At 43.2% G+C, this 12,816-nt stretch overlaps 1 protein-coding gene across 3 annotated transcripts in view; it reads right to left on the bottom strand.

Annotated features, from left to right (window-relative positions):
- Positions 1-525: 525 nt before the first annotated feature.
- The window catches only part of RNF182 (ring finger protein 182), a 46,549-nt gene continuing 34,258 nt past the window's right edge, over positions 526-12,816 (bottom strand). For all 3 annotated transcript variants that reach the window (XM_069562996.1, XM_069562994.1, XM_069562995.1), the window contains exons 2-3: positions 6,870-7,011; positions 526-3,616 (exon numbers count right to left, since the gene is read on the bottom strand). In XM_069562996.1, coding sequence (XP_069419097.1) covers positions 2,671-3,420 — 750 coding nt within the window. In that variant the 5' untranslated portion in view covers positions 3,421-3,616; positions 6,870-7,011 and the 3' untranslated portion in view covers positions 526-2,670. The remainder of the gene's footprint in view (positions 3,617-6,869; positions 7,012-12,816) is intronic.

Consider the following 12,816-nt stretch of genomic DNA (forward strand, 5'->3'; position numbering starts at 1 on the left):
CTCATTTATGTAGAGATTCGGAAATGAATGGAACCATGACTCTAGGTCAACATCTGGTACCAATTTACTAAGCATCATAAGCATAAAACTGCAACATATTCCCAAATTATCATGACCTTGCCTAACACTTGTCATATTTAAATATTAGGTAAATTTTTTAAACTTGTACTGATCACACAAGGTTAGTGAATTCCCAATCAAAATGGATTCTGTTTTGCTCAGCAGCTAGGCAGTCTGGAAAACAAATCAAGCAAATTAAAACCAAAAAATTTTATTATAAAGACAATGTTTTTATTTCATCTTTCCTACTTTTGTCCTTTTCTTATTAAAAAAAAAAAAGCATGAAGGTCTTTTATGATGGAGTAGATCAGCTTTGTCAGAAAGTTCTAGAATCTTTATTTGTATAATAAAGGCATTAGCTTAATCAATGTCTTTGAAAGCTCAAGTTTGCAATTATCTAATGTTAAAAGAAGTCCAAAATAATTGAATTTCAACCATCAGTCAGAAAAAAATCAAACATCTAGCTTGGAAACAATAACAATTTTATGGACAAATAAAACATCACCACAATAAATAAAAGATTGAAGCACTGTCCTTTCATTCAACATCATGAAAAGGCTTTTTGTTGTCACACATTTAAAACTGGTTAACACCAAATTAACTTACTGGAAACTGGAGGAAAAAAAGAAAAGAAAAAAAGACTACCACAATACAGAGACGCAAAGCGAGCACTGCGGACAAATACGCAAATACGCAAAATGCACAGTGCCCACACCCAGGGCTTTCTAGAGAGCTCGCCCCGTGATAACGCACCAATCTATCCGAAGTTACATTTCAGGCAACACGAGCCTTTTTTAAAAAATCTTACAAACGTAAATCCAAATCACAAAACACCTCCTAAACATGACATTTACTCTAAGTACAAATGGATATATGGAAATTGCATTCACAATGCCATCTAAACTAGATTTCAGGAAATTATAAGTGTATAGCTATATTGGGGCTTAAATTCACTGGGCCACATCCCACACATACTTTCCCATCATATTTATCCTGGGCATACATAGTCTCCAAGTTAACAGTTACAGAATTAAAAACTACTGTTCTAGAAAAGTATCGATTTTTTCCTGAATAAAGAGATTGGAGCTGGTCCACTGTCCTTCACCCAAAAAATGTTTCATCACAAATAAGTAAAGTAACCTTAGTAATGCCCTTTTCTAAGAGTTATAAATATTTAAATGTTTATCATCAGCAATGAGTTTCAGGCTAAAAACCCTTTTTTTTGGCCTACTTTCTGTGGGCATTCTATTCCCTCAAACCTAAAGTCTGCTAACCAATTTCTTCTTGTAAATATATACATTCAATGTCCCCTACCTCACGAAAAGAAGTTCATTAACTCAAGTCACATAAGCTTATGCTTTTATTTGAAATAAACTGCATGAGAACTCGAATCCATTCTAAAAGGGACTTAACAGGGATGGCAATATGGGAGACTGCACGCTGCCCTTCCATTTTATATACTCCCTGGAAGGGCATCAGCTTGACATCTCTCTTGCCCATCCTTTTGCCTGAGCTACTGCACATAAACCTAAACCATTATATTTTGGTACAGCTCAATAGAACACAGCAAAACACTTAGGTTCTCGGCACATCAAACCATGAGCTGGAACAGCTCCTGAACTGTTCCTGGGTCTTCACTGCCACAATTTACACCAAATTGTTACAGGATTAAGTTAAGTGAGTCCATATGAGAATTGAAAATGAAATGGGAAAAAAATAATCAAAATCCACATATAGTTATAGCAACTAATTTAAATGGAACCCCATCCAGGATAAAGGATGGTGCTGAATGAACAATGTGGTTTAAAAAAGAAGAAACTAAACTCAAATGCTTTAAGGAAAAGCTCGAATTGGATCTCCATGAACAACAACTGCTCTGAGAGAATTTCAGAGAGAGCTGGAGAGCAGAAAATAAACATGGAGAGGAAAAAAAGGGTGTGTGCCCAAAACGCGTGGCCACATTCTGCTTTGAGGTTTACTGATGCAGATTTCCCAGTGTTTTAAACTCTCTATAGTAATGCGACAAAACAGGCATATAGCTGAAACCACGCAAGAGGCCGGGTTCCTCTTGGCAAGTACCATGCACGGAGGGACCGACATCTGAGCTGGAGAGGATCCAGGGAAGTGCCAACTGTGGGCCAGGGGCAGGGGTGTGTACTGTGCAAATGGGTGTGCCCTGGGGCTGCCCCTCTCTTGGGTCTACCCTCCATCCCAGGCTAAGATGATGAGAAGAGGAACCAGTTCATGCCTAACCATCCACAAAGACACTGGCCGCCACAGCACAACAAGTCGGGCCCCGGGGTCCGTCTAGCAGCTCTGCGTGGCGGCTGCCCTGTCTCTGGTAAGACTCAGTAGAAAAGCGCTAGAAGGCTGAGCTGATCCCTGTCTCTTTTTTGCTAACATGTAAGTAGAAACAAACATGTTACTTCCAGCATACAGGAAAACCCACCGAGTCAACATCTGGGTGGAAAACAGACCACAGACATATGCCCAGTGGCTCTGTTCACGCCATGGGCCCTGATCAGAGAGACTGTGATAGAAAACAAAGGCTAAGTGACCTAACTTGACACGTGGCAAGAGGTGCCTGACTTCTCGGTGCACCCATCTCGCTTAAGAGGATGGTGCCAGACAGTCTAGGAATTCGTGGCAGACGCACTGGCAGAAGCCGTACACCATCAGGATGACAAGGCTGGAGGGGACCAGGCTGACGAAGACAACCCCCAGCGTGACCTTCTTGGAGACCAGTAAGTAGATGCCCAAGGGCAGCGAGCTGAAGTACAGCAAGCCCAGCAACCACACCAGCACCCGGATGGACGTCTGAAAGACCAGGGACGTGCAGTTCCACATGGTCCAGTTGTGCGACACGGCGGTGGTCACCGAGTCGAAGCTGGAGGGCCGGTAGAACTCGACCACGGGCGTGGAGCTGAGCGACGGCGAGCTCTCCCGCTGCACCTCCATGATGGTGATGACCAGGCAGTTGGAGGACGCGTGGGAAGGGCTGACCAGTGAGGCCAGCCGCTTGGGGGTCAGCAACAGCTCGGTGGGGTTCTCGGGCAGGCACTTCTTGCCTTTGCCACCGCTGCAGGTCAGGTTCAGCAGGATGTTGTTGTCGTCGGGCAGGCTGCTGACTTCATCATCCGGCAGGCATGTCTCGAACCTGCAGAAAGGGCAGACGATGATGCCGTGCGGGGAGTCCCCGAGGTCGATGATCTTGCACAGGCATTTGGCACACACGCGGTGGCAGCACTCCAGTACCTTGGGCTTCCTCTGTTTCAGGTTGTACCGGTTGTAGCAGATCTTACACTCCAGCTCATCTGAGACCTGAGACTCGGCCGCCTCTTCTGGCGGCTGACTGGCCATCCCGGGCTCTGTGCCTCCCGTCCTGGGCCGGACGGGTCCCGCAGAAGGAAGGTCTCTCTGAATTATCACATCGTCCGAATCAGGCAGAGATGCACACAGGTAGGAAAAGGAGGGACAGAAATCGGCCAGGCATTTTCAGTTTCTGCATATCACACTCTGCCTCAAACAGCATATTGACAAAGGCCACGAGAGGGGTCTGCAAAGGAAAAGAGATTCTAATATGGTGAGCGGTTCGCTGAAAAGCGCTTTACGGAATTTTCTGAGCTTCCAGCGATTAGAAGTGGCAGACTTGAAAGGTTAAATCCCCGGCATCTTTTCACGCGTTTCTGCCTCGAGGATATAGGAAAGCGTTATCTCCATGCTTAGCTTTTTTCAGTCCACAGATACGATAGTAAAGAAGGCATTAAGAATCTCAGTGGTGTGAAGTACACTGCAGAGCACTGTGGGTTGAGCTCAATAGAGAGATTTTTCTCTCTGAAATTGTACAAATTCTGGCCTATCTGAAGACAGAATGGTACACTTACCAGAAATAGATACATTTGCAGTTAAACTCCATTCAGTATAAATTAACTCTTTTAGAGGCTCATTGGTAATAAACTCCGATTGCCTAAATAATCCCAATAGTGCTTCAGAACACACTGAGGGAAAACTTAAGGATAGATGTTTAAAACGTGTTTTCAGAAAGTAATTTATACAGATGAGAGTGTATTTAAATATAGCAGACTATTCTTACCTTCCCAGTGTAAAGAAATCTGTTACAAGTGTCTTCCTTATTTGACTATTCAATTTCAAACTTTCTGTTTCAATGCTAGTCTTGCAAACCATGGCTGTACACATACACTCACTCAAAGAAGAGTGAAGCATACAACACCTAAAATAAGCATTATATCCAAGTCAAGTCTAATTGCCAAGACAGAGAAGAAAACACAGAAATGGAGTTGCTCAGTCGTGTCCGACTTTTTGCGACCTCATGGACTGTCACCTACCAATCTCTTTCTCCCGTGGGATTTTTCAGGCAAGATTACTGGAGTGGGCTGCCACTTCCTTCTCCAAGGGATCTTCCCAACCCAGGGATCAAACCCAGGTCTCCTGCATTGCAGACAGGCGCTTAACCATCTGAGCCAAGAGTGTTTAAACACAGAACACACGTGCAGTTATGTCTCAAAACATGAAGAATCATGCACGCATGGCTATCAAAAAGTACTCAAACTCCAGCCACTTGCCTGCTTTAGCTCATGTAAACTCTGTGGTGAACAGAAAGCATGATAGTTGCTATTACTGCTGACTTTGGACAAATGGCTGAAGACTGATGTCACATAAACAGTCCATTCTAAATTATTAGGACTAGAAGAAGTGAAGTGAAATGAAGTCGCTCAGTTGTGTCCAACTCTTTGCAATCCCGTGGACTGTAGCCCGCCAAGCTCCTCTGTCCATGGGATTCTCCAGGCAAGAATACTGGAGTGGATTGCCATTTCCTTCTCCAGGGGATCTTCCCAACCCAGGGATCGAACCCAGTTCTCCTGCACTACAGGCAGACGCTTTCTCCTCTGAGCCACCAGGGAAGCCCCAGGACTAAAAGGGAGCAGCAATATGGGAACTCTCCAAATAATTTTTATTTTGCTTTAATATATGTGACTGGAGGGTAGTAGATTTGTGTTGGGCTTCCCAGGTGGCGCTAGGGGAAAAGAATCTGCCTGCCAATGCAGGAGACTTGAGAGACACAAGTTCAATACCTGGGTCCGGAAGATCTCCTGGAGGAGGGTATGGCGACCCACTCCAGTGTTCTTGCCTGGAGAATCCCATGGACAGAGGAGACTGGTGGGCTATGATCCACAGGATCGCTAAGAGCTGGACACGGCTGAGCGACTTAGCACACAGGCACGTGCTAAGCACGTGTGCTTAGCACACACGTGTGAAGATTTGTCTTAAATTATATTTTGCTTGGAAAAATATCAGAATGTATTTGAATTTCTGAGAAGACCCCCAAGGAAATAACAGCAGAGGGAGGTCATAAGAGTTCTGAGAAGTAGGATGCAACTATGCCAGCATTTTAGATTTGCTGTGGACCCTACTGCCTTAACAGAGAAAAGCCAGTGTGCAGGTAAACTGGGATGATTTTTTAAATCATGATTAACTGGTTTGTGAACATATATTATCTCCCTTCTAAATTATGACCTTAGTTAATTTTAAACTGACTCAATATAGTACAAGAATGTATAGTGTAATGGTTAGTAAGATGTACTCTTGGTGGGAAAAGGAAGTCAGTCAATAAGTTAGGCTCTCACCTCTGGCATCAGCCAAAAAGTATAGGTAGAGGTTTTTTCTAATAGAGTTTACTATGGCAACCCACTCCAGTATTCTTGCCTGGAGAATTCCATGGACAGAGGAGCCTGGTGGGCTACAGTCCATGGGGTCACAAAGAGTCGGACACGACTGAGTGACTTTCAGGTCACTTCTCTTTACATTGTATATGAATGCATGTATTTCAAAACTGCTATGAAAGCTAATTTCTCTGTACTTACACTTACTGCAAAAAAGAATATATAGAACTTCTTGTGATCATTTCACAATATATATGTAACTGACATCATTATGCTGTACACCTTAAAGTTACAACATGCTTAGTCACTCAGTCATGTCTGACTCTGTTGCGATCCCATGAACTATATCCCACCAGGCTCCTCTGTCCATGGGATTCTCCAGGCAAGAATACTGGAGTGGGTTGCCATGCCCTCCTCCAGGGGATCTTCCCAATCCAGGGATCAAACCCAGGTCTCTTACATTGCAGGCAGATTCTTTACCAGCTGAGCTGGCAGGGAAGCCCCTATAATGCTATATGTAAATTGAATCTCAGTAAAACTGAGGAAATGAAAAAAAATTTAAAGGCTCTGTGTGTGTGAGAATACATTACATTGTCAACATTTGACAGTCAGCTGGTTACTTTAATACTTTCTATACCCAAGCTTCCTACCATTAAAGGAGTATCAGGAAAGTTCTATTAATATGTTGAGTCAAGCACAATTTTTAGTTCCTAATTCTGGGAATATAAGTTATTCACTGAGCCAATGTGTGTCTGAAAGTCGCTCAGTCAGGTCCGACTCTTTGTGACCCCATGGACTATACAGTCCATGGAATTCTCCAGGCCAGAATACTAGAGTGGGTAGCCATTTGCTTCTCCAGTGGATCTTCCTGACCCAGAAATCAAACCGGGGTCTCCTGAAATTGCAGGTGGATTCTTTACCAAGTGAGCTATCAGGGAAGCCTCGCTGAGCCCATACTGAGCTATTATTTTAAATAAAGCTTACCTTTTTCACAGAACCACTCTTCATTCCTGTGAATGTGTTTAGAGTGTTATGATCATAACGTTTTAAAAATTCATACGGGGGCTTCTTGGTAACATGCAAAAAAAAATACTAAATGTTTAAATATCCAATCAAAAAAGTACCTACTTTATCTCTAAGGAGTTTTCCATTAGCTTGAGATACTTCATCAACTCCAGGCTCTGAAAGCGGCACTTCTGGGCAGGACCGGCTGACAGCCTTGAGCTCAGGTCACATCCCAGGAAATACAGCCAGCACAAGTGTTTTCCTTCTGGAATGGCATAAACAGGGCAGTGACTGTTCCTCTTGGGAGGATGGGGTACCAAGCACTAGGATTCTTAAATACTTCACGTGTCTCATTACAATTCTCAGGTGCCCCTAAGTACTCAAGTAATAACCTAAAATCTGTAACTTCATAGGGTTACAATTAGTGGGAGCTGTTAATTTGATCATCTAAAAGATGGACACTGCAGCTCATTCCCCCGCTGCATTCACTCCATAACGGTGGGCCTCAATTCAAATGCTGAATGAAAGAAACTAGACCCCAGAGAGCACACAGTGTATGACTCCATTTCTAGAAAGCTCAAAACACAGGCAAAGGTAAGCCGCCGTAGGGATGCAAGTTTAAGTGGTAAAACCAAGAAGACAAGCCAGGAAGCGATTAGGATGAAAGTCAGGACAGCAGATACAGCTGGATGTGGGCTGAGAGGCTTTACCTGGGCGGTACCTGTGAGTGTCCCTGTCGTCCTACACCATCGGGCAGCACGTTTTTCTGTACTGGTGTTACTTTCATGGTAAAAAGTGTTTTTTGGTTTTTTTGTTTGTTTGTTTTTTAAGTCCATGGCTAAATACATTTGCTACTTTGATAGCCCAGAGTTTTCTGTCCATGGATGCTTTGGATCAACTCATTTTTTTCCTCTGTGATCTGTAAGTTCATTCATTTTTTTTTTCTCACAAAATTGAGATGCCAATTATTTATGTATCACCTAAATATCCAAGCATCGCTATAAATCAACATAAAAAAGGATGGAGTCTTTAAAGTGAGCGAATCTGGAGCATTACTTGATGAGAAAAACTCCTAAACGCAGGTCTCACCAGACACAGGGCAAAGAATCTGGCATGCTAAACTGCCTCAAAAATGAATATGTGTGGTTATGTGAGGTGAGGGATGTGGCACCTCATCGTGTTAATCACTTTGCAGTACATTCGAGTATCAAATCATCACACTGTGAACTCTGAACTTACATAATATGTGTACCAATTACATCTCAATAAAGCTGGAGGGGAAATACATACAAAAGGTAGATTTTCTTTTCCTAGAAAAATATCTATTCAAATATCTAAAGCTGATATTCCTCATTAGCCATTTCAGTCTTTAATCCTTTTATAGATTATCTAGGGTAAGTATATACAAAGAGATAATCACCTACTATAATTCTTATAAATTAATTTGAGCTTTTGGACAAAGGACTAAATATTTTCATTGCCCTAAATGTGTTAAGGTCCATATAGTTAAAGCTGTGGTTTTTCCAGTAGTTATGTACGGATGTGAAATCTGGACCATAAAGAATGCTGAGGGCCGAAGAATTGATGCTTTCGAACTGTGGTGCTGGAGCAGACTCTTGAGAGTCCCTCGTACAGCAAGGAGATAAAACCAGTCAATCTTAAAGGAAATCCATTCTGAATATTCACTGGAAGGACTAATACTGAAGCTGAAGCTCCAATGCTTTGGCCACCTGATACAAAGAGCCGACTCATTGGAAAAGACCCTGATGCTGGGAAAGATTGAAGGCAGGAAGAGAAAGGGATGACAGAAGATAAGATGGCTGGATGGCATCGTCAGTTTAATGAACATGAGTTTGAGCAAACTCTGGGACATCGTGAGACAGGGAGGCCTGGCATGCTGCAGTCCGTGGGGTCGCAAAGAGTCAGACACAACTGAGCAACTGAACAAAAAGCGTGTGGTGGTTACTACTTGACTCAAATCCACTTTCTCCACTACTCAAGTCCTTTGCTATTAAAGATGCAAACTTGGCTTGTATTTCGAACCAAAGTCCCTCCAGTAGACATCTGTTGTCCACCCACCCAGGATCTTTTTTTTTTTCCTTTAGACCACGCTGCTCCTTCCCACCTGCCACAGCTTCTTTGAGGAAGCCTTCCCCTCACTCAGATTCTGTGATGGTGACGATGCCACACTGCCTCCCTTCTCTCCCAAGGTGGGACACGTGATCCGGCCTGCCTCATCCCAGGACCCCACAAACCCCGTGCTCACAGGGACCACAGTCTGGGTGGGCATGCGACTCAAATCAGCCCTGTCACAGCGCCTTCTGAGGCTTTTTCAGTGTAAAGCTTGGAGGAAAGAAAAAACATGCTGAACGCCAGGGCAGGGGGGACAGGCCAGAAATAAATGTATCGAGGAACTGTCATGCCATCAAGAGGGAGAGAAGCAGAAGATGCGCCAAAAAGAGAGAGAGAGAGAGAGAAGCAAAGGAAGGCAGAGATGCAGATAAAGGCAAGACTTTTCCTGAGAGCTGAACTGAGCTTCTGAACCTAATCTTGTGTGAGGCTCGCGTGAGTCAGTAAATCCCCGTTTTTGCTCATGTTAGATTTTTTGGTAGGATTTCTGCTACTCACAAAGAGCCAGGATATAATTACCATGCTGCATTTAACTTTGAGAATTTACTGTGTATTTATATCTAGGTTTCTGCTTAGTACTACAGAAATTATAAATAAATAATTGAGTCAAACAAGCCAAAGCCAATAAGAATTCTTTAAAAGTTTCATTTGCACATGCGTACGCACATGCATGCACGCACACACACATTTATATACAAAAGCACATAAACATTATCACGTGTGTGTGTGTGTGTGTGTGTGCTCAGTAGTGTCCGATTCCTTGAGACCCTGTGGATTGTAGCTCGCCAGGCTCCTCTGTCCGTGGGATTCTCCAGGCAAGAATACTAGAGCGGGTTGCCATTTCTTCCCACCCAGGGATTGAACCCGTGTCTCCTGTGTCTCCTGCATTGGCAGGCAGGCTCGTTACGACTGAGCCACTTGGGAAGCCCCCCAAAGTCATCATTTTCAGTTTCAGTTCAGTTCAGTCACTCAGTCATGTCCGACTCTTCGCGACCCCATGACCCGCAGCACGCCAGGCCTCCCTGTCCATCACCAACTCCCCGAGTCTATTCAAACCCACGTCCATCGAGTCAGTGCTGCCATCCAACCATCTCATCCTGTCGTCCCCATCTCCTCCTGCCCTCAATCTTTCCCAGCATCAGGGTTTTTTCCAAGAAGTCAGCTCTTCGAATCAGGTGGCCAAAGTATTGGAGTTTCAGCCTCAGCATCAGTCCTTCCAATGAACACCCAGGACTGATCTCCTTTAGGATGGACTGGTTGGATCTCCTTGCAGTCCAAGAGATTCTCAAGAGTCTTCTCCAACACCACAGTTCAAAAACATCGATTCTTTGGTGCTCAGCTTTCTTTATAGTCCAACTCTCACATCCATACCTGACCACTGGAAAAACCATAGCCTTGACTAGACGGACCTTTGTTGGAAAAGTCATCATACATATTGTTTATTTATTAGTAGTCTCTCTGTGTGTTCCCTTTTTATTTGGTTAATTTCTCCTCTTCACTCCCCTTCACTGGTATCAGCCTGAAAGGCACTTCCTTCCCTCCAATAACTCATATTAACTACCTGCTATGTTTTCTTCCATATATATTCCAACATGCATATTATCTATCCACATACATATAATTGGAAAGACACTATAAGCACAGTTTTTTCCATTATTTTTACTAACTATTATACTATATCCAGTTTTCTGCATCTTGTTTTTCCCACTCAATAAAGACTCAGAAAATCTCTCAATTCAACCAATACAGCCCCAAATTCCTTTTTAATAGCTGTATAACATTTCACCATTGGGATGGAAGTAATATAGCCTACCCTTCCTCCCCTGATAAGCATTCATGTATCTCCATTTTATCCTCCACACTAACATTACTGTGGAACACAATCTTGGAATACACGCCCATGCATACAGCGTTTCATTTTTTCAAGAGAACGAGGAGTGGAATTCCTGGGTCAAACAGATATTACTCTGCACACAAGCTGCTGGATTGTCTTCCAAAAAGACTGTCACACAGACTTCAAAACTCAGTAATGCAAGAGCTCTTCTCCCCTAACAACAACAGATGATATTGATGTAATTTATATGCCATGATGTGAGCGTGACTGTCTTCTCATTTGTTGGCCTTCAGGATTTGTTCTTCTCTGCATTCTGTCTTCACGTTGTTGTTGTTTAGTTGCAGAGTTGGGTCCAACTCTTTTGCAGCCCCAGGGACTGTAGCCCACCAGGCTCCTCTGTCCGTGGCATTTCCCAGGTAAGAATACTGAAGTCCGTTGTCATTTCCTTCTCCAGGGGATCTTCCTGACCCAGGGATGGAACTGGTGTCTCCTGCATTCCAGGCAGATTCTTTTCTGCTAAGCCAAGTCTAATCTGTTGGCCTTCTGCATCTGCTTGACCTATATTAAATCCTCATGCATTCTGAGAACTATTTCCGATGATCTACTGTATTGCACTGATCTGTTTGTTAAGCCATCTGTTTCGACCATAGTACTTGAATACCATGGCTTTTTAGTATGTTCTGATACCTGGGAAGTTATGTCTCCTTGAGGAAATCTCCTTGATTAATTCATTCAACTATTTATTAAGTGTCTCATATGTTCCAGACACAGTTACAGGTGCTGACGATTCAACCGTGAGCAAAATCCCTTCTCTCCTGAGCTTATATTTCAGTGGTCTAGAGGGAGGCAATGGAGGAATTCTTTTCTTGGCTATTGGTGGTACCTAACCTTCTGTTATAAACTTTCATTTTATCAAATTGGAAAAAAAAACTGTTGGGATTGGAAAAACATCAAATGTATAATTCAATATTAAGACTTCCAAGCAATTCCAATTCCAATAGAAACTATATTAAGACCTCCAACCCAAGAACATGGTCTCTCTTTTGTTCACAATCTTGATCTGTGTTCTTCAATATGATATTTTCATTTTCTCCATGTTTCATGCCTTTCTTTTAAAATTATTCTTTAGTATTTTTAAGGTTTTGTCACTATCCTAATTTGTCCTTACTCTTCATTTCTAAGAGACTGGTGCTTTTACACGGACAAGAAGGATTTTATTTTATTTATTTTAAATTCAGCCACTTATCAAATTCTCTTATGTTTACAGGATTTACTGGGGGTGTCTTGGATTTGCAAGGTATACAATGATATCATTAGGGGGAAAAGATAGTTTTAGCTTATCTTTTCTAGTCTTTATTCCAGTTATTTCATTTTTCTTGTTTTAATGAACTTACCAGAAACTCTAAGACAATGTTCATAATTCCCACTAGAATGTAAGCTCTGTGAATCACAGCCTTTTCTCTTTTCTATTCCTTCCTGAGAACACAGACCAATACCCTAACCCAAAGGAGGTGCTGAAAACATTTGTTAAATAAATAAGTGATAGCAAGGTTGTTTAGTTCCTAATACTAACTGTACATTTTTTGTGTTTTGCTGTTTAGGATGATACTGTTTGTCTTGGTAAATGGTCCGCTATACTAGGGCTTATACACCAGGGCTTCCCTGGTGGCTCAGATGGTAAAGAAACCACCTGCAGTGAGGGAGACCTAGGCCCGACCCCTGGGCTGGGAAAGTCCCCTGGAGGAGGGCATGGCACCCCACTCCAGTACTCTTGCCTGGAGAATCCCATGGACAGAGGAGCCTGGTGGGCTGCAGTCCATGGGGTAGCAAAGAGTCGGACACAACTGAGCGACTAAACACACACACGTATAAAACTCATCTATAGCTTCACATGATCCCACTGCCTTTCTAAAAATGATGTTTATTTTCTATTGTTGATCGCACTGGGTATTCACTGCTGTGAGCAGGCTTTCTCGAGCTGCAGCGCACAGGCTTCCCGTGATGGCGGCTTCTCTGGTTGTGGAGCAAGGCGCGGGGGCACTCTGGCTTCAGCGGTTGCAGCACCGCGGCTCGTTAGCTGCGGGTCGCGGGCCCTAGGGGGCACAG

Source organism: Ovis canadensis, chromosome 20, assembly GCF_042477335.2.
Source record: "Ovis canadensis isolate MfBH-ARS-UI-01 breed Bighorn chromosome 20, ARS-UI_OviCan_v2, whole genome shotgun sequence".
Taxonomy (NCBI): domain Eukaryota; kingdom Metazoa; phylum Chordata; class Mammalia; order Artiodactyla; family Bovidae; genus Ovis; species Ovis canadensis.